The sequence below is a fragment of the Lichenostomus cassidix genome, chromosome 6 (assembly GCF_008360975.1).
Source record: "Lichenostomus cassidix isolate B80296 chromosome 6, HeHo_3.0, whole genome shotgun sequence".
NCBI lineage: Eukaryota > Metazoa > Chordata > Aves > Passeriformes > Meliphagidae > Lichenostomus > Lichenostomus cassidix.
In genome coordinates, this window is record NC_139487.1 from 11,596,446 (window position 1) to 11,617,239 (window position 20,794).

Here is a 20,794-nt window from a genome sequence, read left to right on the forward strand (position 1 = left end):
AAAAAAATTAAGAGAAGGTGAAAATAGATGTATAGTACGACCAGAACTTGAGATCAGACAGGAAGTTTGGTATCCAAGCAGATCAGATAAAAATAAAGGAAAATGTGTGATCAGTAACCAGGTATTTTCTGTAATAACTGAGTTGGTACTGTGGGTTGTATACACACAGATGCATTGGGCTATGTGGAATGCAGCTGACATTGCACAAACGGTTTCACCATTAGGTGTTCATGAAATCAAGTAAAGAAGGAAGGGAAGGATTATTTAAAATTTATTTTTAGAAGGCATTAGAATGTTTGAGCCTTGGTAAACTTTTTTCTTTTTTTCCCCAACTTCTTGGGTGTTGACTGACCTGTAGAACTGGCTGACTTGATTGCTCTGTGGATCCCCTGAAGTGAGGGGTCTGGGAATGCTGGCCAACGCCCTGGGCATGGTGGCTGTGTGTGTTTTGGAGTTGGCCATGGGCAGGCTTAACAAGTAGTGCTTTCATCTTCTTCTGTCTTGGAGAGCCCAGAGTACCTGATGGTTTAAGAGAGGCTGGTGACCTGGAGTGTGATGGGACTTGATCTGGGATTTACAGGCAATGTCCAGGACTTTTCCATATCTGTTAATGTAGGTACAGTGTTTATTCCCTTGCTTTAAGAACACAATGTGTAATTTGTACTGGATTGTATGATGGCTTTGTGGAAGTACGTGCCAATTCTAGAAAACGTGTTTGGCAGATTCCTTCGTTCAGCTGTGTCAATACACAAATCTGAGGCCATTTTTTAAACAGGGAGGGGAAGCCCCTGGGTAACAATTGGGCCATAGCAAATAGCTGCAGATACAGCACTTGGAGTCTGTAACTATCAGTTTGTATTATCAGAACACAAACTGTGTGCTGTACTTGAGCAACTCCCTATGCACATAGACACAAGAAGTCACAGCTCCAATGAGAGATAAATATATAAGCATTTTGCCAAATGTGCATCTCTGGAAGGCTTGTTGCCTACTAGCTTGTAAGATTTGAGTAAATACAGTAATGTGGTATTTCCTAGTTGTCTAATACTCGGAATATCCATCGTCTCTGCTAGTGATGTAACCCATAAAGTATTAGAGCTGAGTTGTATATTATCCAGTTTTCTCTTTTCCCATGAACTTTTCCCATGTTCTGATCACTTCTGTTTTTTCCAAAAGTACAAGGAAACACAATTCCAATCCCAGTAGAAGACAAGGGTAATATGTATTTGAGTGCTGAGGTCAGGGTGTGATCTTCCACATGCATACATGTGTATTTTTGCATGTAATGTGACATGAAACCAATCCAAGCAAGCTGGATATTTTGGCCAGAACCTGCAGTGCACTTTGGGACTGTGTATCAAACACTTATGTACACACCTAGTCAGCTGGTTTAGATCCAGGATAAACCAGTGCGGCAACATTAACTAGGATATTTATCCACGTGCAGTGGGCTCTCCATGCCAGCCTGCTCTGCAGCTGTGGAACTTGCTAACAGCACAGCTGAGAAGTTTCTGTCTACAAATGTCACAAAATTGGCAGTAGGAGTGTAGGAAGAAGACAGGAAGGATTAGGATAGCAAATCCAACTAGTGACCTTAATAACCAGTCGTTGCAGGAAGAGTATGTTACAGCACCCAAATTCTGAGATTCACTTCTGTTTTCCTTGAATTTAGTAACATTTAAAGCAGTGGAAGAACTGCAATTCCCTATGCTGCTGCTGAGTCCTAAGCATTTGCAGTTACTATAAAATATTGATGGAGAAAGCAAACTGTGGTCCCAGCTCTTGGCCTTTTGTTCCAACTTTTAGCTCCATAAGGCAGAATGCTGTCCTGTTAATAGCCAAAAAATGACATCAACAAATTTCAGCCTTCCAGAAGTCGCCACCTCCTCCTGCTCCCCATCTTCTCCCTCTCCTCAGGAAGCCCTCAAGTGTTGTTTCAATCAGTAAATTAAGCAAAAGCTGCTGCAGCCGGTACTCTCATGAGAACATAACTCAGCTTTCAGACCCTCCCTGAGGAGGGAAAGAAAAGTGTTTCCATGGCATTGTGTGTGTGCATTGGGTTGTCAGGGTTCCAGAGTGATGCTCTTAAGATGAGGTTCCTGTTATGATTTTGTAAGGACACCTGTAAATTTTTAGTTGAATACAAGGCACAGGAGCATGCAGCCTCTCATCCTCCTTCAATATGTACTCTCTTCACTAAATATGAGAACTATTACTCAGTTTTAAATATCGAGGGTAGCTTTGGGTAGACTCCAATTTCCCGTGCTAGGCTACCGGCAAAGAAGGGATATATGTGATCCTTTTTTCTCTCAGATGAAAAAGCAAACATCTCTGCCCTATCACAGCACTGTGGGCTCTTGGGGTATTTCAGCAGCAAATTAAAAAACCTCTTGGAGTTAAGCAGTAACTTGGGGTGGTGAGTTTTATTCTTGAATTCCAAAAGCAGGATTTAGTACCTAGAGCACAACCACAGTAGTTGCAAGGTTACAACCTTCACTCTTGTATATTGGAGCAATCAGGCACAGATAGTTGGGGTTGCAACACTTCCTGTTGGAAGTGGGGTTTCCCATGTGAGCCATGCTCCTAGCTTGTAGCTGTAGAACATGAACTGGCTGGAATGATCATAGTATATGGTTGATTTGGAATCCTAATATATTGTCCATTAATATGTGGCACATAAAAGGCTATGAATCTGTGCTGTGGAACTTAATTGTGTTTGAGTAGAATGACTTCCACAAACATCTTTATTCCTGGGGCATGTCTTTAGGCCCCACTTTCATCTCTAAAACAGGACAAACATTGCTTCATTGTTGAGTGGTGGTTGCAGTGAAGTCTGCAGTGCACACAGGCTGGGAAACATTATGTGTTTTGAGGTGAAAGCTGCCTTTAATATTTCACCTGCTTTAAAAATTCATCCTAAGATGGCAGCCTTAGTCTGCCTTGCAGTGACTCATTCACAGACTTCTGTACCATAAACTGCAGTCAGCTCTATGCTAGAAAGAACTCTTGCATGTATCTCCATATTTAAAAGAAAGATGCCTCTCCTGTGAATTATAAGAATAAAGTTCTCAGAAATTGGACACTGGTCTTCGTAAAAATTCACGTTTTAACCTCATGCCATGTCCAAGTGTGTGGGACTGAAAGAGCCTTTTATGCAGAGCAGAGCCAGCATGGACAATGGTAGTGTCAAACAGCCTACAGACACAGGAGCAAGTGTGAGAATAAGCTTACTGCGGAAAATCCCTCTTGTAAAATGCTACTCTGGTGCCTTTATACATCTGCTTCTACACATTCTTCAGAGGACTGTCAGAGGCAGTTACATCTGACTGCCCTATGTGTATCAGATGTGTGGGTAGAGCTTTAGAGGGGTGGAAAAAGCAAGTGCCTTCAACTGTGCAGCAGCAGCCTTATCTTAGCTGTTTTTTTAATGAAGTAGATCATATCTCTGAAGGGAAGTAATCAGCTGTTGGAATGATAAGGTCTGTGTGACTGGTCTGGAAGTGGCCTAAATGTACCTAGTACTGCTTCATAGGACAATTTATGTTGTTGGATCAAAAAAACCTCTCGAGAGAGTTCCAAGGCAGAAGGACATAAAAATGAACAGCTCTCTGAAGCCCATACACCATGTGTCAAATGTACCAGACTGCTGCTTGAGTGGGATTTTTCCAAGACTCTTGAGAGGTGGAGTGTTACTTAAGTATTTGTTTAGAAGAATGTGCAGTCTACTCATGTTGGAGAAATACCCATGCTCTTTTACAGTGGTGCTATCAGTCCTGTTTACTTTAGTTAAGCTCGTAAAATGACAGTCAAACTCTACAGAGACATTAATGGTTGAGGAGAGAATTAGAAACCAGTCAGCATGATCCTGCAATTTTATGTATTTAAAGTGTTTTGCAGCATCTTATGATCAGACAGGCTCCAATGGGAATAGCTAGTTCTGTTGGTGTGGAGAAAGGAACAATATTGAAGCATGGATGGGTAAGGATGCATGTAAACATGAGCAAAACTTCCATAGAATCTATTCCTTTAATTATGTGTCTGTAATTCCCCATGGCACATGTTGTGGTTAATATTTGCTTAATCCTTTCACTTTTGCAAAAGCCTTTCGGGAAGAGGACTGGGAATGCAATTAAAAGCAAGAGCGTGATTTTTTTAGAATCCAAGTATTTTTGTCATTTAGTCATTCTCCAGTGTGACCAATCCATTTTGCAATCACCATCTTGCCATGTGCATTTATATGCGTGTCAAGTGGAACTGGTGATTTCTTGGTAACTTGTGAAATGACTGAGAGCTATCTGAGCCTAGATGGACTCTGGGAATGGGAAGATATCTTGGCTGTGGCAGCTTAGGGATGCTGACAGATGCCAACCAAAGCAGCAACATATGGGAGGGAAAAAATTGCACTCTTACCTTAAAAGTTTGTATTCCTGGGTTAGTGTTAAGGCAATTGAAGTAATGCAGCAAAGCTCAAGTTGAACTTGGTCTGGGCACAGTGGCTACAACTCCCTTTGCGGCTCTGTGAGGCTCAAACTCCCTTTAAATCCTTATCAGAGATGAGGGCTGGGGAGTCTCAGTCTAGACATCCATGCCACATCAACTTTAGAGTTGTGTTTTGATGCCTGAGAGACAGGGGCACCTGTAAGGGTTAACTCAAGCTGTAAAGCACTGCCTAATTTTTACAGATGGTGTGAGTGCAAGAATGAACCTCAGACTGGCTTGGCAGTGCAGAGAGATAACTTTACATAATTCCCTGCAGATGTTGCTGCAGAATGGTTTTAATAATGAATTGAGAAGTCAAGCTAAACTCCAGCATAGAGGGAGAACTCAAAATAAAGTCAATGTTTTGTTCTGTTTCAAAAGCAAGTCTTCTGACATCGTTTCTGTGATGCTCTGGGTTGGGAAAGATGGCAAGGGATGGGAAAAGGGATTGTTTGCAGGAAGCCAGGGCTGTAATGGTACAAACTAAGACTAATCTGGCTAATTTGTCTGCACACCATGAATATTCATAAATTTGGGGGTGAGAGGGGGAAGAGGTGGTGGTACTGAACAGCAGTTGCCCTAATGCTTCTGATGAGGGGATGGTGCAGAGCAAGGACTTCAGGATCAGCAGGGCAGAGCTCTGCAGTTTGTGGCTGTCATGCACAGGCTGTGTTGAGGAGCTTGTCTGCACTGCAGCCATTTTCTGCTAGGAGTCAATTCTTGCACTGTGCTGTAATTTCCTTTCTGTAGGGTTATGGCTTGGATGTGCCATCATAATTTAGGTTTTGGTCTCATGAGGGATGTGCTGCCTCAGCAGTGTCTGCGTGGCCACTCTGAGACCTTGTACATCCTGCCTGTGAGCACCCATTTGTGACTTCTCTGAGGCTGGGGTATGTTGCTGAAAGTTTTAGTCTTCTCAGTTGTTGGGTCTGTTTAAGTAAAACACACGTTTTTCTGTTGACATGCTATTTCAATGAGCTATATTAAAGCCTTTCTTGTGTCCTTCTGAGGTGCAAGCTTGAAATGGAGAAAGAATTTCAGAGTGGGGGCTGGTTTTCCCTGAACTTGGATAAATGCTGTGATTTCTCAGTAACTGCAGAGCTTTCTCATTTATACTTAGCCCTTGCACAGAGTCTGTAAAGGAAATCTTTAGAAAGAAATGATAACTTTCATGAGTTCTGTGGCGATTAGAAGCTTTCGCCTGAGTCATGTTTAGATGGATGGAGGCTCAGCTACCCTATGGCCCCAAGCACAAGACCTAAACTTGGCTCTGAGGCCAGTGAGACAAACCAGAGGAGCTGTATTGTGAAATGGGCTAGCACTGGGTTGGCGTCAAGAAAGTGCAATCCAGCCCTCCAAAGATGGTTTTACCATGGTTTGAATTTGGCCCAAATGTACATTTTTAAGTGTAGGCAAGTCCTTTTTGTGCTTGTGTTTAATTTCTTTCTGAGGAAGAGTTTACGTAAACTATTCCAGTCTAATTAATGTCAGCTGGAAGCCAGCTTCTTGCATTTTGTGCCTAATTATAAGTGTATGTTAAACTGTGTTTGCTACCCATGTCGATACGTTGCTGGCGAAATAAGGAACAACCATGAAGATGTGTTTTTGAAACGGTCTGGCAGATCCTGCATGTTCGCTGCTGTGGGCTTCATTTCAGGAGAATCCACCTCCTGCTGAGGGAGAATAACTAAATTTAAACTTTCCAACCATGAGCCTTGTGAAGCAAAGTTTCCAGACCTCTGCTGGGCCAGAAGATGGAAATCTATGTCTGAATTTGGAGAGTAAATAAATAGAGCTGCCTAAGAGCTGCCCGGAGGCAAGTGAGGGGTTGTTGCTTGGGGCGCATTGTCTCCCAGCCACATGCCCCAGGGAGGAAAGCAAGGGTTTGTAGCTGCTGTTCTCTGGTAAGATCTTCCGTGACAGGATTTTCATGTACTTGGGTGACTTTTAGCAGTAACACTTGAGCATTGTTTCAGCAGTGTGGTTTTTCTCTTGCAGACAGTTGCATGTGGCATGGCAGCAGAGCCTGGCGGACCTTCCCTTCCCCCTCGCTGGGCTGCGCTGTGGCATCCCCGACGTGGGAGGGATGTGGCTGCCTTGTGTCTCACTAGTGTTGGTGCCCATCTCTTTACAGCCCAAGGTGGCACTTTTGCTTATCACAGGCAGGCAGGCTTCTGTGAAGTTTGCTGTGTTTATGACAGCCAAAGTCTGTAAACTGTTCTGAGGTGCATGTACAGAAATAGCTGTTTTCCCAACTCCCTTTGGGGAAGCTAGAAGAATAGTATTGGACAACAATTTGCATGGTCCTGGCAAAGCAGCTGATGTTCTCTGCAGAAACTGGGGGATCACAGAAAATAACAGAAGTGGTTTGCTTACCTGTTAGACATTTTATTTTCCTGTTGTCTTAACCCAGACTTTACCTGACTGGAGGAGAATCTAGTTATGCTCATATATCTGTGAGCAGCAGGTTCGTGGGTGAGTGAGTCTATGTCAAAACCAGTCGAGGATTCAATAAATCAGTGTAACCAAGCAAGAAAAGAGGCAAGGATAGTTACAGTTGGAATGCATTTAATCTGAAGCTGGCTTGTATATAATTTTATTCATCCATCCACAGATATGACCTGAAGGTTATATCCATATGTATTGCTGAATACTTAACATTTTTATAGATAGTGGTAGGAATTGGATGTTCAGGTGGGAAGACAAATAACTGGTGCTTATGGCCTGAAGTCAGATTTCAGTTTATTTCTGTTCTGTACAGTACTTTCCAGCTTCCCAGGCATTGAATTCAGGTCATGTTTGTTAAACACCAGCTGTGATTACAAGTGCTCAAGAAGCACTTTTATATCCTGTTCCGAAATCTGTGTCCTTCTACAAAAGTATTTCTTGTTTCCCTTATTTGCCTTTTGTAATACTTCATATTAGGATTTGAGCAGTATTTGCGCCATTTCACATATGTTCACATATACATATTTACACGTGCAAAGTGTTTTGATATTGTAGATTTACAAGATCAGCTTAGGGAAACTGAATTAGAGAACTTGACTCAAATTTGTCATGGATGAACTTTGAATTTCTTAAAGTAAATTGATATTTCCTTCATTGCACCCTTTTTCTAGCAAGACTGCACACTAGCACTGGGAGAGGATCTGATAGAAATGGTAAAATGGGACCAAACCCTTTCTTGTTCTAGGAAGCTGCAGCATCACTGAAATGTGCACCAGAGCTGCTGGCTCTGCCATCTTCTCTGCAGTATTTTACTGTTCTTGCTCCTCTTCATGTTGACTGAGAAACTTCTTTTACTTCTTTTTGTAGGTTGGTGGTTTGTGAGCACAGCAGAGGAGCAGGGATGGGTTCCTGCTACATACCTGGAATCCCAAAATGGAACCAGAGATGACTCTGACATCAACACGTCTAAATTTGGGGAAGGTATGGAAAGCTTTTTGTTACCAAGAGAAAAACAGTATTCACTTGCTTTACGCTTTTTTTCCACCAAGTGAGAGCTTCTAATTGGAAGATGCAGGATAGAGCCACAGGCCATTGAAAGGAGTGAGATTTAACTTTAATGGTTGCTTCTCATTAATTTTCTTTAAATTAATCTTTGAAACTAGTTTCACTGCTGTTTGCTGTGGTCTGTGGTTGTGTAGAAAGGTAATTTTATTTGGTGTGGTCTCATTCTGCTAAAAGGGAGATGCCATTTATCGTGTATATGTATTTAGCTGCACTGCTTTTTTTTTTTTCTTTATTTTACTAAAGATACTTAATTCAGGTTCCAGAAATTGAATAGTTCAGCATTGCATGTTCCTCAGTTCCATTATCAAAGACTAACCACATTTTAATGGGCTTCTCATGTAGCAACTGTGTACAAAGGACACTTTTATTATGATTTGCTTCATTCTAGTGAATCTCTTGCTAAATCTAGTGGTCTTGATGTGACGCTTATGTAAAATGCATGTGGAAACTCATCTGACCTTTCCTTAGCACAGGCGGGAGGCTTAGAGATGTGTTGGGGTGACCATCTGCCCATTAAAGTAGCACACAGGCAAAAGAGAACTTTGTGCCGGGCCCCACGGGTGACATCTGTGGCTTACTCAAATCTTTGTAACTCATTTTTCCCTGCTCAAGCCTACCCATATCCTGGTTTAGAGACAGACTGGCTGTAGTCTGGTAGGCCAGGAACCGGTCTGGTATGATGCAACATCTTAGCAGATGCAAAAGCAGTGAGTAAAGTTTGCCTGTTAGTAAAGAACAAAACTTTGCTGCTCTGGTCTGCAAGCATTGAAGAATGCCTTGTCTGTTGCTCTGTAGCTTCCTCCCTTTTCCTGAGTCTTAAATACGGTGCGTGCTTGACAGCCTTATTGCTTAAACTGCTTTCATTTCAAGCTCTCCTTTCATGTTGCCCTCTGGAGTGTACTCTGCATAGGGATGCTGCCACACAGCAGTCTGTCCTGGGTAATGGAAAATCCATCAAATATTCCTTATCTCTTTTCTCTCGGTCCCTTTTAATCCATTACACTGCTCTTTTCACCTATGGTCAGCTGTCCTGCTCCCTGCCTTACTCCAAATGCAGATATGCTGAAACCTGAGACTGCTCTTCCCTTTCTGCTCAGTTCCATCTTAATGACAGATCTAATTGCATAACCTCTGCAGCTGCTCTGATGTGCTCCAGCTTTTGCTTGCTTTTTAGTAACTTTGTGCTATGTTATTAACCATATAAGCTGAGACATCCTACATTCTTTGTTTCTCCCCTCCAGTTCTTTACTTGGGCTATTCTTCTCCATATAATTATTTCATAAGAGAGGAAAGAATTACTTGGATTCACTGTCTTTAAAAAAGTGTTTGAAAGTGAATGTACTTGGAAAACTTGCCAGCTCTCTCCAGCTAGGCAGGAGAAAGGGGCTCTGATGTAACTGAGGAGGAAGGCACTTCTACTGGATTAAGTGCCTTAGCCCCTGAATTTAGAGCTCATACAAGTTTCAGACTGATTCCAACAGATGTTGATGTCCTGCAACTGTGCAATCTCTGCTCCTCCAGCTTTGAAAGGGCAGAAACACTGGTGTAGGGGAGTTTTCTGTATCAGCCTCTTGGCCCTCCCCATTTGAACACACCTGGAACAAGTCCACAAGCCAGGCAAACCCAAAAGTCTGCTCTGTTGTGGCAGGCCCAGTAAAGATAGGGGGCTGCTGAACACATCTTGCTAATAATTCTGCCTCTACATAGCAGTAATATTTCTGTATGTCTCTGTTTGCATAGTCTGTTCCCTGAGAAAGGCTAAAGTATTTCCTCTCTGCACCTGAGCTTGTGCAACATCTCTTGTCTGGATGAAGGCAGACAGCTGATTGCTGCCTGGGCCTGTGTTTAGACCAACACTATCTTGCAAGGCTTGGAAAACAGTCAGGAAACAATGTAAAAAAATATTTAACAGCTACAGGAGCTGATAAAGTGAACATGTTAAAATAATCTCTGGAAGGGTGTAGATCCTTGTTAATAAGTAACCTTTCTGGTGACTGGCTGTGGCCTGACTAACCAAGTCCAAGTCTGGGATCAAATGGCAAAATTCAGTGTTGTTGAGGAGGAAAAAGCCCTGTCTTGAACAAAAGCATCATTGTGATGTAATGGGCTATCACTGGGGATGGTCATATGTTGTGAGGACACGGTGTGGTGGATCTGTGTGACCCTCTGTTTCCAAGGGATGTTCTGGATGGCTAAATCCTCCAAACTGCAACTGTGAGCAAGGAGCAAAGATGACTGCTCTGGATTGACACCTTAAGCCATTTTCTACCCCTTCTGCACCCCTCCATCCTGCAAGCCTTTACATTCAACATTTCATTTCCTCCTTTCTTGCATAGAAACCTCCTAATACAGGCAGCCTTACTGCAGCTTAACTTCTCTCTGCTATAATCTGTGTGTCTGGTGAGGTGTCCTGTGTTGTCTCTTGTATACCTGTGTATAACTGTTAGTCTAGTGTCCTGTTGATTTGGGCGAAGTCACCAGATCAAACATGCTCATCTTTTGTCCCTCCATGGGCTTTCAAGAGGATCACTGATTTCCATGAGCCAAAACCATAGCTATGTATAATCTTGAGATTTGGCTTTTCTGAAAATTTGTGGTTGGTTTTTGACCAACATGGGATTAAAGGGGAAGTACGGAGTACCACAGACTAGATATTGTACCTGTTCAACACCATTCACCACACCTCCACTTACAGTAGCATGGAAAGGTTTGGGCCTTACAGCAAAGGAGAAATTGAGGAGAGTGAGCTGGATGTAAAAGTCTGATCTAAATTCCTTACAGATACAAAGGAAAAAACTCACAAGCCACTCCTTGGTAAAGTTATTTTTTTTCTTGTCCAGTTATTGATTTCCCGATCAAATAATTTTGCTGTGCCAGATTGTCTACTGGACATAGTTCTAGAAGACAGCTGTTTCTACTCCATTGTAAGGGTTTATACCCTAAATAACTGCACATATGCAAAATTGAGTTATTAGTAATGATGTGGTATCAAAGCTTATGAACAGCTTCCCAGCATCACTAGCAAAATGATTGTTTTCACTTCAGCTATCACTGCCTTGCAATATTTTGCCTTCCTTTGTAGCAGAACCAAGCACCCTTGCAGTAGCTGCCAAATTAGCATGGAAGCCCTTGAATGGAAAAATCAAAGTGTTTGTCTGTGTTTTCTGTGCCAGCCTAATGGTTCCAGTGTCTTTCACACCTGTACAGGAAGAAGAAAAAACTTGAGTACAGACCTAAGTATGTGGTCCAGAAAACAAGTGGTGTCCTCTGTGCACAGCTGCTCTCACAATGCCATTTCCATAAGTGTCTTGTCTTTATTTGTACTTTAGGCATAAGTTATTGTTTGAGTGTGTAACTAATACTCAGTCCTGGCTTGTTAGCTTCTTGAGCCGGCTCAATAATTGCAAGGTTAATTTTTTTCCTTATATCATAATCTGTATATTAGACGTTTTGATCATAAGAACCAGCTGTGGCAATGATTGCAAGTCATGTCTTGCAAGCACATCAGACACTTTTCACTTGGGTTCTGTTCCTGAGTGCTGCTGTTGTGAGGGAACTTACATAAGAGTTTGTGGGTTTGTTTATAACGTGATAATTTTGCTTAGAGAGAGTTAGAGCCCTGTTGGGTTTGATGTCATATGCAATAGATTGCTTTCCCCAACGATCGTGCAGCTGAATTAGGAGATGCAGCAGCAATGCTGATGTGTCATGCCACTGCACTCTCCTTGGACAAGTTGTCTTTAGTTGTGCAGCTTGTTCTGGAGTGTGTGTATATGTTTTTGATTTTTTTTTATCATTATTATTATAAGAAAATCCAATAGCAAGAGTGGCAGTTTGTGACAGTTCTGGGTGGCTCACACTGCTCAAGCTCAAGAAGTTATCTTGTTCCACTGTACTGTATAAACTAAAACAAAACATCTGCATCCCACCTAACCCATTCCCACTAACAAGACCAGTGCTTGTAAATACCATGTTTTGTTTTTATTCCTCACCCTCCCATCATTTTTTTTCTTCCTTTTTGTTTTCTTTGTTTTGTTTCCATCCACGTTCCAAACTAGTTTCTAAGCGACGCAAGGCTCACCTGAGGCGCCTGGACCGGCGATGGACGCTGGGCGGGATAGTCAACAGGCAGCAGAGTCGAGGTGAATTCATAGCTTCCTATGGCACCAAAAGCCACACTGCAGCTTCAGCTGTTGGGTGTTGGGACCTGCATCTTTGGCACTCTGGTAGTGAGGGGCCAGAGCTCTATAGAGTTCAGATGTGGATTTGGTACATGACAGCTTGAGGTTGTCTTGGAGCCAGGATTTGGTGCCCCAGGAGCTGGAGGATGGTAACCAAGGGTAGCTCTGCAGTCTGACTTTGCACTGTTGGGGAAGCTCACATCTATTGTTTTAACTTTGGGCATATTTGTTTTAACTTTCCTACTTCAATAAGGATAAGTGATGCTTTCAGAGTTATTAAAATGCGTCAAATGCCAAAAATCCATGCTTAGAGGTGTGTGCACTGGAAAAGTACATGGTCTGGAAAGACGAAAATCATTCCAGTTTCAATCTCCTCTCTTCCTTGCCAGCAGTGTTTGATACTAAAGAGAGACTTGAGAACTTCTGGGAGTTTTTGGCATCATTCCTAGGTGTTTAAAATACCATCACTAGCAGCATTTCAGTTGGTTTGTTTTGGGGGTTTTTTTTTTAGCTTTTGCTGGTCTAACGGTGAGCATGGCAGCATAGGGGGAGCACCATGTGTTTGGGTGAAACTGTGTTTGGGTAAGGTCTGAGGAGCCTTCCAAACCACGTATTTAAGTGAAGGTGAATCATCTTTCCCAGAGCAAAGGTACCCCTGTCTCGTGCTCCGCTTGTAGAATCATCCAGATGTTGTGTTCGTTGCACTTTGAAAAGGAAAAGGGGAACAAAGCACCATTTGCACCTCTGTGTAGCTTTCAGACAACCCTGTTGAAGGCATATATCCAAATGTAAGCACAAGAGATGATTCGCAGTTGATGGAAAGGTGCCTTTTCCTAGTAAGGAGAGAATGTACTTTTAAAGTAGTAAATTTACCTTCTGGATTTGATGATGGTACTATGTGCAGTGTGTCTCAAACACACCCAGCTTTCCAGTGACCTTTAACTTTGTTTCAAATTATTATTGATTAAGCAAAACCAGCAAGGGCTATGTTCTTCCTGCCCTAGCTTGATCCTGCAGCAACTGGAACTACCTTCAGAAGAAAAGGTTTTGCTTCTCAGATACCAAATGCACCCTGAAGGCACCAAAAAACCCTCATAAGCACACATGCTGGCTTGGGAAAAAGAATGTCTGCTCATTTCTGTGCCCCAGCAGTTTGGGAACTACTTACTTCGCTTTGTCAAACTGCCAGATGCTTCCTGGCAATTTAACTGGGAGAACTTATGGGAACCAGTTTTCTAAACATTTTATTTACTGATGAAAACAAAAGCATTCTTTCATATTCATACAATACTGCAACCAAAGCTCCATAAAGTATTAGGACTGCATAACCAGTCCATTAGCAGTCAGCTGGTAAGACTCAAGGATCTAAGTTGCATTCCCAAGTTTTCCCTCCTGCATTCTGATGCCCACCATCTGTGTGCATCTTCTCCAGACCTGCCCTCTGACCAGGGTCATTGGTCTCCCTGGCAATCTTCCCCACTCGAGGCTCCCGTAATCTCTTCCATCTTTGCCTTTTTCTTGCTTCATTGCAGTTTCTTCCCTATTAGGCCCAAGTGGGGCTGGAGTTTTTAGAGTGTTGGATGATGTGCTTTATCTCGAACTGAATCTTGGCACTTGAACTTGGCACAAACTTCAGCAATCTACGATTCTGTCCAAGGCTTGGGGCACCCTCTGTGACTGAGCTGCTTCTATAAGGTCTCTCCAATGTATTTCAGCCGTAGCTAGCCAGGCTGGCTAAAAATAAGCTGTTTAATGTCATCAGAAAGGGTAGGTTAGGGAACTCTTACGAGAGCAGACTTATTGGAAGTAAAGAAATTTGATTTGAATAAATGGGCACAAGTTGGAGACAGTGGCTTCATGATCTGGCAGAGCTGCAGCCTATACAGACATCTACACCTTCCAAACTGCAGTTGTTGAAAGTATGAGTCTCTCTGGGTGTCCAGCCTGCTGTTCTCTAACAGAGCACAGTTTATATGAGGTCAGGAGAGATTTTTCTCCCTTCTTCCCCTCCCATCCCAGCCCAAAAGACTTCTAGCAAGGCCAAATCTGGGTGGGTTTGCACTGAAATGACAGAATGCTTGCAGTGCACACATGCACCCCCTGCCAACTTTCAAGTCCTTCCTCCAAAGCACAGAAGAACTCAAGTTGTTCAAACAGGAGGTTGCCAGAATTGTTCAACACAAGCAGAACAGCTTCCCCTTCCCCACTTGGCCTCTTCCTTGGAAACAAACTCAATTAAACACTTTGGCTGAAATTCGTCCTACCCAGCAATATTATGCTTGAGATAGTCCCTGCTGCTGGAAGGGTTAGCTCCAGGAGTTCACTGGAGTTTAAAAGCAAGCTGTAAAGGATGCTTTCCTTTGTATTTATACTTGGGTACCACTAATAAGCATTTTTATCAGCTAGGTCTGTGATAGAGTCACTGTAAGGCAGAACCAAAGGAATTAGGCATTGTTTCTGAAGGTCATAATTTTCTGAGTGGCTTGAATATTAAAAACACTGAGAAAGTCTGAGTGCAGAAGGGAAGAGTGTTTGCTTCCCTGTAAGACTGTCTGATGGGGGAGAATTATTAGGGGTAGCATATGGCTTATTTGTTTCTACCCTTTCCAAAGCCGTTTGAAGAGGCCAAGCATCTCTGACCTCCAGATATTTGGAAGCAGTGTTACTGGGTCTATGAATAAGAAACATGAAAGACAAATTATTGAATATCATGGTAGTGCTCCTTTTCTAAGCTGAAAAAAATCTGCAGAGAGAACAGCTGTAGCCTGTTTCTACAAAGAGAAACAGATGACTTTTGTTGCTGAACTTTTCTCTTTAAAATGGTCTGTGGTGTGCCCAGATCTAAGAGATTACATTGGTTTATGTTTCTTATGTAGCTGCAAAGCTTGCAGTTTTTTTAATGTTAAATGTGGCACATTTTCTAAAGCTTTTCCTACACATTCTGAAACTCCAGTAATACAAATATGGATTGTGAGGAGAAGCCTGAAAGTTTGTAGTTTTCCTCAGTCTTGATCCTCGTTGGACATGCAAGCTGTGGAGTTCTTGTTTTGTACAGGGTTAAATAATAATTCTACACATGCATTTATTTAGAACTTCACCTGGAAGGGAACTTAGGTTTGTTTACAGGCTAATGTAATGAAAAGTCATTTGTGCTTTTACCGTTTGATTGGTAAAATTGAGAGGTTACATGCCTGTCTTCTCTGCCAGGTATCTGACCTAAGTTATTGCTGCTTTGTTTTTTGCCTGGCGCTGTCAACGGGAGTTGTTACAATGCAGGAAAGCACTTTAAAGTTATTCATACCAACAATATAGTGACATATGGGCTGAATTTCTGCCAAATGAGCCTGTTATTTAGGAGTAGCTCCTAGCATATGGAATAAGCTATTCATTGAAAGAGTTAAAGTTAGAAACCGGGAGCTCTAGGTCTTCCCACTGCTCACCTATCTTAGGGAGAAGGAGCTTGATGGGGAAAAGTAGACAGTGTGTAGAGGGAAAGCAGCCGTGTAACCCTGCGGTCTTGATACTTGAACCTCATCCTGAGTGGGTCTGGATTCTGGAGCCCCATGTCCTAGCCCAGGTGGGTGGTTCTGCACCCAGTTTTGTAGCTGTGGAAAGAGCACTTGATTAGTACTGGTAATCCAGCCTGGCTGATGTGCTTGTGCACTCTTACCTGCATCTCACCAGAGCTGCTCTGCACTCTTCGGCAGTCCCCTCATGGGATTTCTCCCTTTGTTTTCATTCTTCCCTATTTGTGCTTGATGGTGATGAAATGTTTGTCACTCACAGCAGAAGGCTATGAGTGACATTGCTGTGCTAAATCAAACCAGCACAGAGTAGCATCAGACTTCGTTTGTTCTCTCCTTTGGTTGGGTTTCTTTTTCTTTTTTTCATTCCTTTTTTTGGTTTTTTTTTTTTTTCTTACTCTGTTCTCCAAGGAAAGTAGTAAATGTTTATTGCTCCTTGCTGGTTGAATTAAGAGCATGCGCAATACATAACAGTTTGGAACAAATGTCATTATTGTTCTTTTCTATCTGTTGGCACAAGATTTTCTGTTCTTTGAAACAAAAAAGACAGGGAGGGGAAGAGGGACAAAGGTTGAAGAGCTCCTGTCTGCAGATGAACACATTTGATAACTGTGGACAGTCATTCTCTCTCTGCATATTTAGGCAAGTGAAACAAAGTCCATGTTGAATTAATGCATTGCTTTCTGGAACAGTGAGACTTTTTCCAGAAGCAGGTCTGACAAAGGGGGGGTGGAGCGGAGGAGTGGGGGAGGGCAAACACAGACTGCTGACAGAGGGGAAAGTATTTTGAAAGAAAATTCTTCTGTGGTTTGGAAGATGTAAGTTTGGGGCTGTTGCATTTTGCTGAGAAATCATTAATTGGCTAATTTCTAACCCAGTTCCCCCCTACCCCTACCAGCATATCAAACCAGAATGGGGTCACAGAAAGTTGGGGTCGTGTACAAGCACCAGCTGAGCAAAGGAAATTACTCCCTTATTTGGTTGGCTCCTGAAGTGCTGCAGATAACTTCCACACTTATTAATGGAGGCAAAAAGACCAAACTTACAAAATAGAGGTGAAGGAGAGGAATGCGAAAAGGGGTGCTCAGAACTTGGAAGCAGAAATGCCTGAGCACTGGCTGTTTGCCTGGGAAAGATGAGACTGATTGTGCAGTGCTGGAAACGTGCATGGTATTTTGGCTGCTTAAAGGCAAGGCTCCTATCCCAAATAGTTTACAGCCTAAACAAAGAGAAGGAGATCTGTGCATCAAAGGAACGTGGGCAAGTGGCAATTTGGCATGACTCTTACTGCAACCAAAGGGGTTTTCACAGTGTAAAATGATACTTATTCAGTATTTTTAAAAGCTTTTAGAGAAGGACTAAAACTAAGCTTGTTTGGTAAGGCAGGAAATCGGGGTAGGTAAGGCTTATTTTATGAAGCATTTCAGAGTTTCAGGTTATTCGATACCACTGATGAAGGAGCTTGCCCGGGTTGATGAGGCATCGTATGAAAGGTATGAGGCTGAGTGGGAAAAGATCACAGAATTTGAAGGAGTGGGAAATTCACATGAACATGAGTGTATGTAGTAGGGTATCAAAGCAAGTTACAGCACACAGGCTTGAAAATTCAAGATGGAACAACTGAATTGGGAATGCCCTTGGTAGGAGTCTGGTTGAAGCGCCAGAGTACTGCTGTGCCAAGAGCCTTCTGCAAGAGCAGCGTGTGCTGAAAGGCTGGGAAAGGGAGCAAAGCAGGCAGGAGGTGGCTGTAGGGGCTGTGCTAAAGAGTCATTGAAGAGCCAGATTAGAGCTCTGGCAGTGAGAAGTAGCAATGGTGGAGGACTTTGAAAATGTTGGGGCAAGTCTGTCACCTTGGTGATAGACTAGGAGGAATCAGAAATAATCAGTGCCAAGAGAATTGGGAAGATCTAATAAGAAAGATTTGGAAAGCACTACTGAAGTTCTGTGCTACAACTCAAACAGTAAAACTATAGGTCTGCTTTCCTTGACCTGACATTAAGTATAAATCCAGACAGCCAGAGAAGGGACCAAGTTGATTTTTTAAGACACCTCATAACTCCAATGTATAGTGTGTGTGTGTGCACAGTCACACATGTGAAATATGGAATTCTTGTTTGACAGATGGGATTGGAGAAGCCTCGCAGGCTGTCAAGTTTGGTGTATTGCTTTGTCAGCCAAGTAGGTACAATTTCTTCAGGAGAGAATGGAACTTCATCTTAGTTGTCCTGAGATTTTTCCTGTGGGAGAGGTGTCCTAACAGGTCACTGGGTATGGAAAATGCCACAACCAATGCTTAAAAATCCTTCTTTGCTTCCTCTTTTACTACTTGACAGAAACACATCAGGTGAAACAAAAGAAAGCTTATTTGGAAATAGGTTGTTTAAAGCGAATGTGTTGGCATGTTTGCATCTGCTCACTCTATTTACAGGCTGCAATTCTACACAAAAGGAAAAAAACACAAAGCACTGTTGTCAAGGTCTGCAATTATCCACAAATAATTGTCATTGACATTAAGTCCTCCTAAAATTTAAGAAGTCAAATATATCATCCCTCATTTTTCTGCAGCCAGTATGTTGTATCACAGCCAGTGAAAGGCTGGTCAAGACAGAAGAAATATTTCAGTCCTCATTACACTGTGACTGCAGAGGTGACCTGTTGCTACTTACTGAGCATTGCCAAGGTGCCTACAGGTCATCTAGCTCTGCTGTAAATCATAGGATGGTTTAATAGCTCTATCATAAATTCTTTTTATGTGAAAAGTTGCACTTCATTAAGCTGCATCTTAAAATGGGTGGGACAAGAAACATGGGCATGCTTTAAACTGTCCTAGCCAGGTTTTAGATGAAGTTTTATATGGATTGCCTTGACTCTGCATTCACAAAACTGATTTTGAAGTGGCTTTTTCATTTTAGAGCTCTTGCTATTTGTGTATAGGAAAGACCTCAGCGTGGCAAAATACTGTGATGTTGCTGGAGGAACATTAAATGGTTGTGTTCTTGGTTTGGTGGGGTTTTTTGTTTTCTTTTCTTTTTGCTTCTAGTGGTTATGGAAGGACATTAGATGTTGTACCAGGTCTGTTGTGTGCATCTGTAGAGACCATGCAGTGTATGTGGCTGTAATACAGGGACTGTACAGCTCAAATCCTTTGTCCTTTGTATGGGCACACCTTCCAGCTGGACAGCTGTACCTATGCTACATTTTTTGTGGGGGAAATCTTCATTGCTAGAAAAAGCCCTCTGTGTAGTATTGTGGGCTGTTGCCAGGGCATAGGTACTGTTCTCAGCTGTCCACGCTGTTTTCCCAATGATCCACCAAGATCTGGCCCTGTATTTTGGTCCCAATTCTCTGCTCTATTTGTTCAGGAGATTTTAGGTAGAACCAGAGCAAAATGGAAGCCTCCCTTTATGTGGGAAGGGGAAAAGGAAAGAGGAGAAAGATAGATTGATAGGGAAGTGAGGCTTTGAAATAAGTAGTGGACTGAGCACTGGACTGCTGGGGTGTCTGGGAGGGCTGGGCAGAACACAGCTACAGCAGCATGGTATCAGCTGGGTAGTCAAAATAGTGCAGAAATTCGGGTTGTGCGTATTTTAGACAGTGCCTGTGTCTGCAGAGGAGAGAGAATGGCACATATTAAGCCTTTCCTTCCAGCCTAAGTAGGTTGCAGTTGGATAATGTATGATATGACAGACTTGAATTGTAGCTCTTTGCCAAACAGGCTTTGCTTCTTTGTGCATGCATTGTTCAGATTTACTAGTGCAGCTCAGTTTCCAGAGAGGAACCTACCTTCAGCTGGGGAAGGTGTCTTTGACCTGCAAATTAATGGTAAAGAAATGTGAGTGAAGTTGGCTAATTGAGCAATTAATAGATCTCTGGTTGTCACTAAAAACAGAGCTGCCTCCTTGCTGTTTTCATCATGCAGGGGATGTAGGAGTTTCATCCCACTGTTTCAAAAATGCAGCCTTTTAGCTGGTGTATGCGCTTTGTAGCGTGTAGTAAAGTTTATTCTGCCCACTTGACCTCAACGCTGAGGTTGATGTAACAGAAGCTGCAGCTGGGGAATACAAATTATCCTTTTGGTTGCCTTTTTCTTTTTCTCCTGGTAATTCTTAAGTCAAAACTTAATGAACCAAAATTATATGCTTTTCTATTCTCTGTAGATCGGGGCACATAACTTTGTAGTAGGTCTGGGATGGTTTACTGACTTCTGCTTTATGCTATTGCCTGTCACAGAAGCTTAATGAAACCAGCATGATGTATCAGATTTGTCAGTGTAACTCAGAGCAGTGTCATTCTGCTGTTTGATGCTCTGCTGATTCTCTCATGAAACCATTTATCTGTGTTAAGTCTTTACAGTAACTTTATATATCAGTCATGAAGTGTCAAATATCTTGTCTTAAAGACTTTTGAATAATCTGAAATGCTGAATGCCATTAGCAGTCCTCTTCAGTGACACATTCTCTGAAAGCTCCCCTGCTTCCCTTCAGCAAATCTTGGTTTATACAAAATGTCTACTGGCTAGAGATAATCTTTGAGAAACAAAACAGAATTTACACTTTGATTACATATCTCCAGAATACTGTTTCAGTTACAAACCTCATGTATGTTTGTGGTATCTCCTGCAGCATTGACAGAAACCAAACATGTATAATCTTGGAAATGTAATTTTTTGCTGTCAAAGTACTTTGCAAGGGGAAATTGTAATGGTGGCTTCCTGGCTTTTATCTGTAGACTTAAAAATAGAGCTGCTAAACAAAAACATTGTGGAACCTTCTTTTCTAGAGTGGATTTTTAACACTTTTGATTGTCTTGCTTCATTGTAGATCCTTTTTCTCTTTCTTCCCTCCCTATTTTCATGCACTCACTTTTTTGATTTCCTCTGTATAGGGAGGAGTCAACTGAAGGGCTTTCCTCTCAAAAAGAAGTAGTCTTGAGTTGAAAGCCACAGGACTGAAGATGTAAGCAATGAAGGTGCTCATGGACAGAATAAGACAGTGGCAGCTCAGAAGAGCCTTACCTTTTCTCCCAAATGATCAGACTCCACTGCTGTTGGTTTTAATGGGTGACCACTGCCTCAGTTCCTCTCACAGAGGTCCTCCT

At 42.3% G+C, this 20,794-nt stretch overlaps 1 protein-coding gene across 3 annotated transcripts in view; it reads left to right on the forward strand.

The window, feature by feature from the left end:
• The window catches only part of SH3PXD2A (SH3 and PX domains 2A), a 241,894-nt gene that overhangs the window by 205,927 nt on the left and 15,173 nt on the right, over positions 1–20,794 (forward strand). For all 3 annotated transcript variants that reach the window (XM_085064899.1, XM_085064900.1, XM_085064901.1), the window contains 2 exons: positions 7,795–7,908; positions 12,051–12,134. In XM_085064899.1, coding sequence (XP_084921025.1) covers positions 7,795–7,908; positions 12,051–12,134 — 198 coding nt within the window. The remainder of the gene's footprint in view (positions 1–7,794; positions 7,909–12,050; positions 12,135–20,794) is intronic.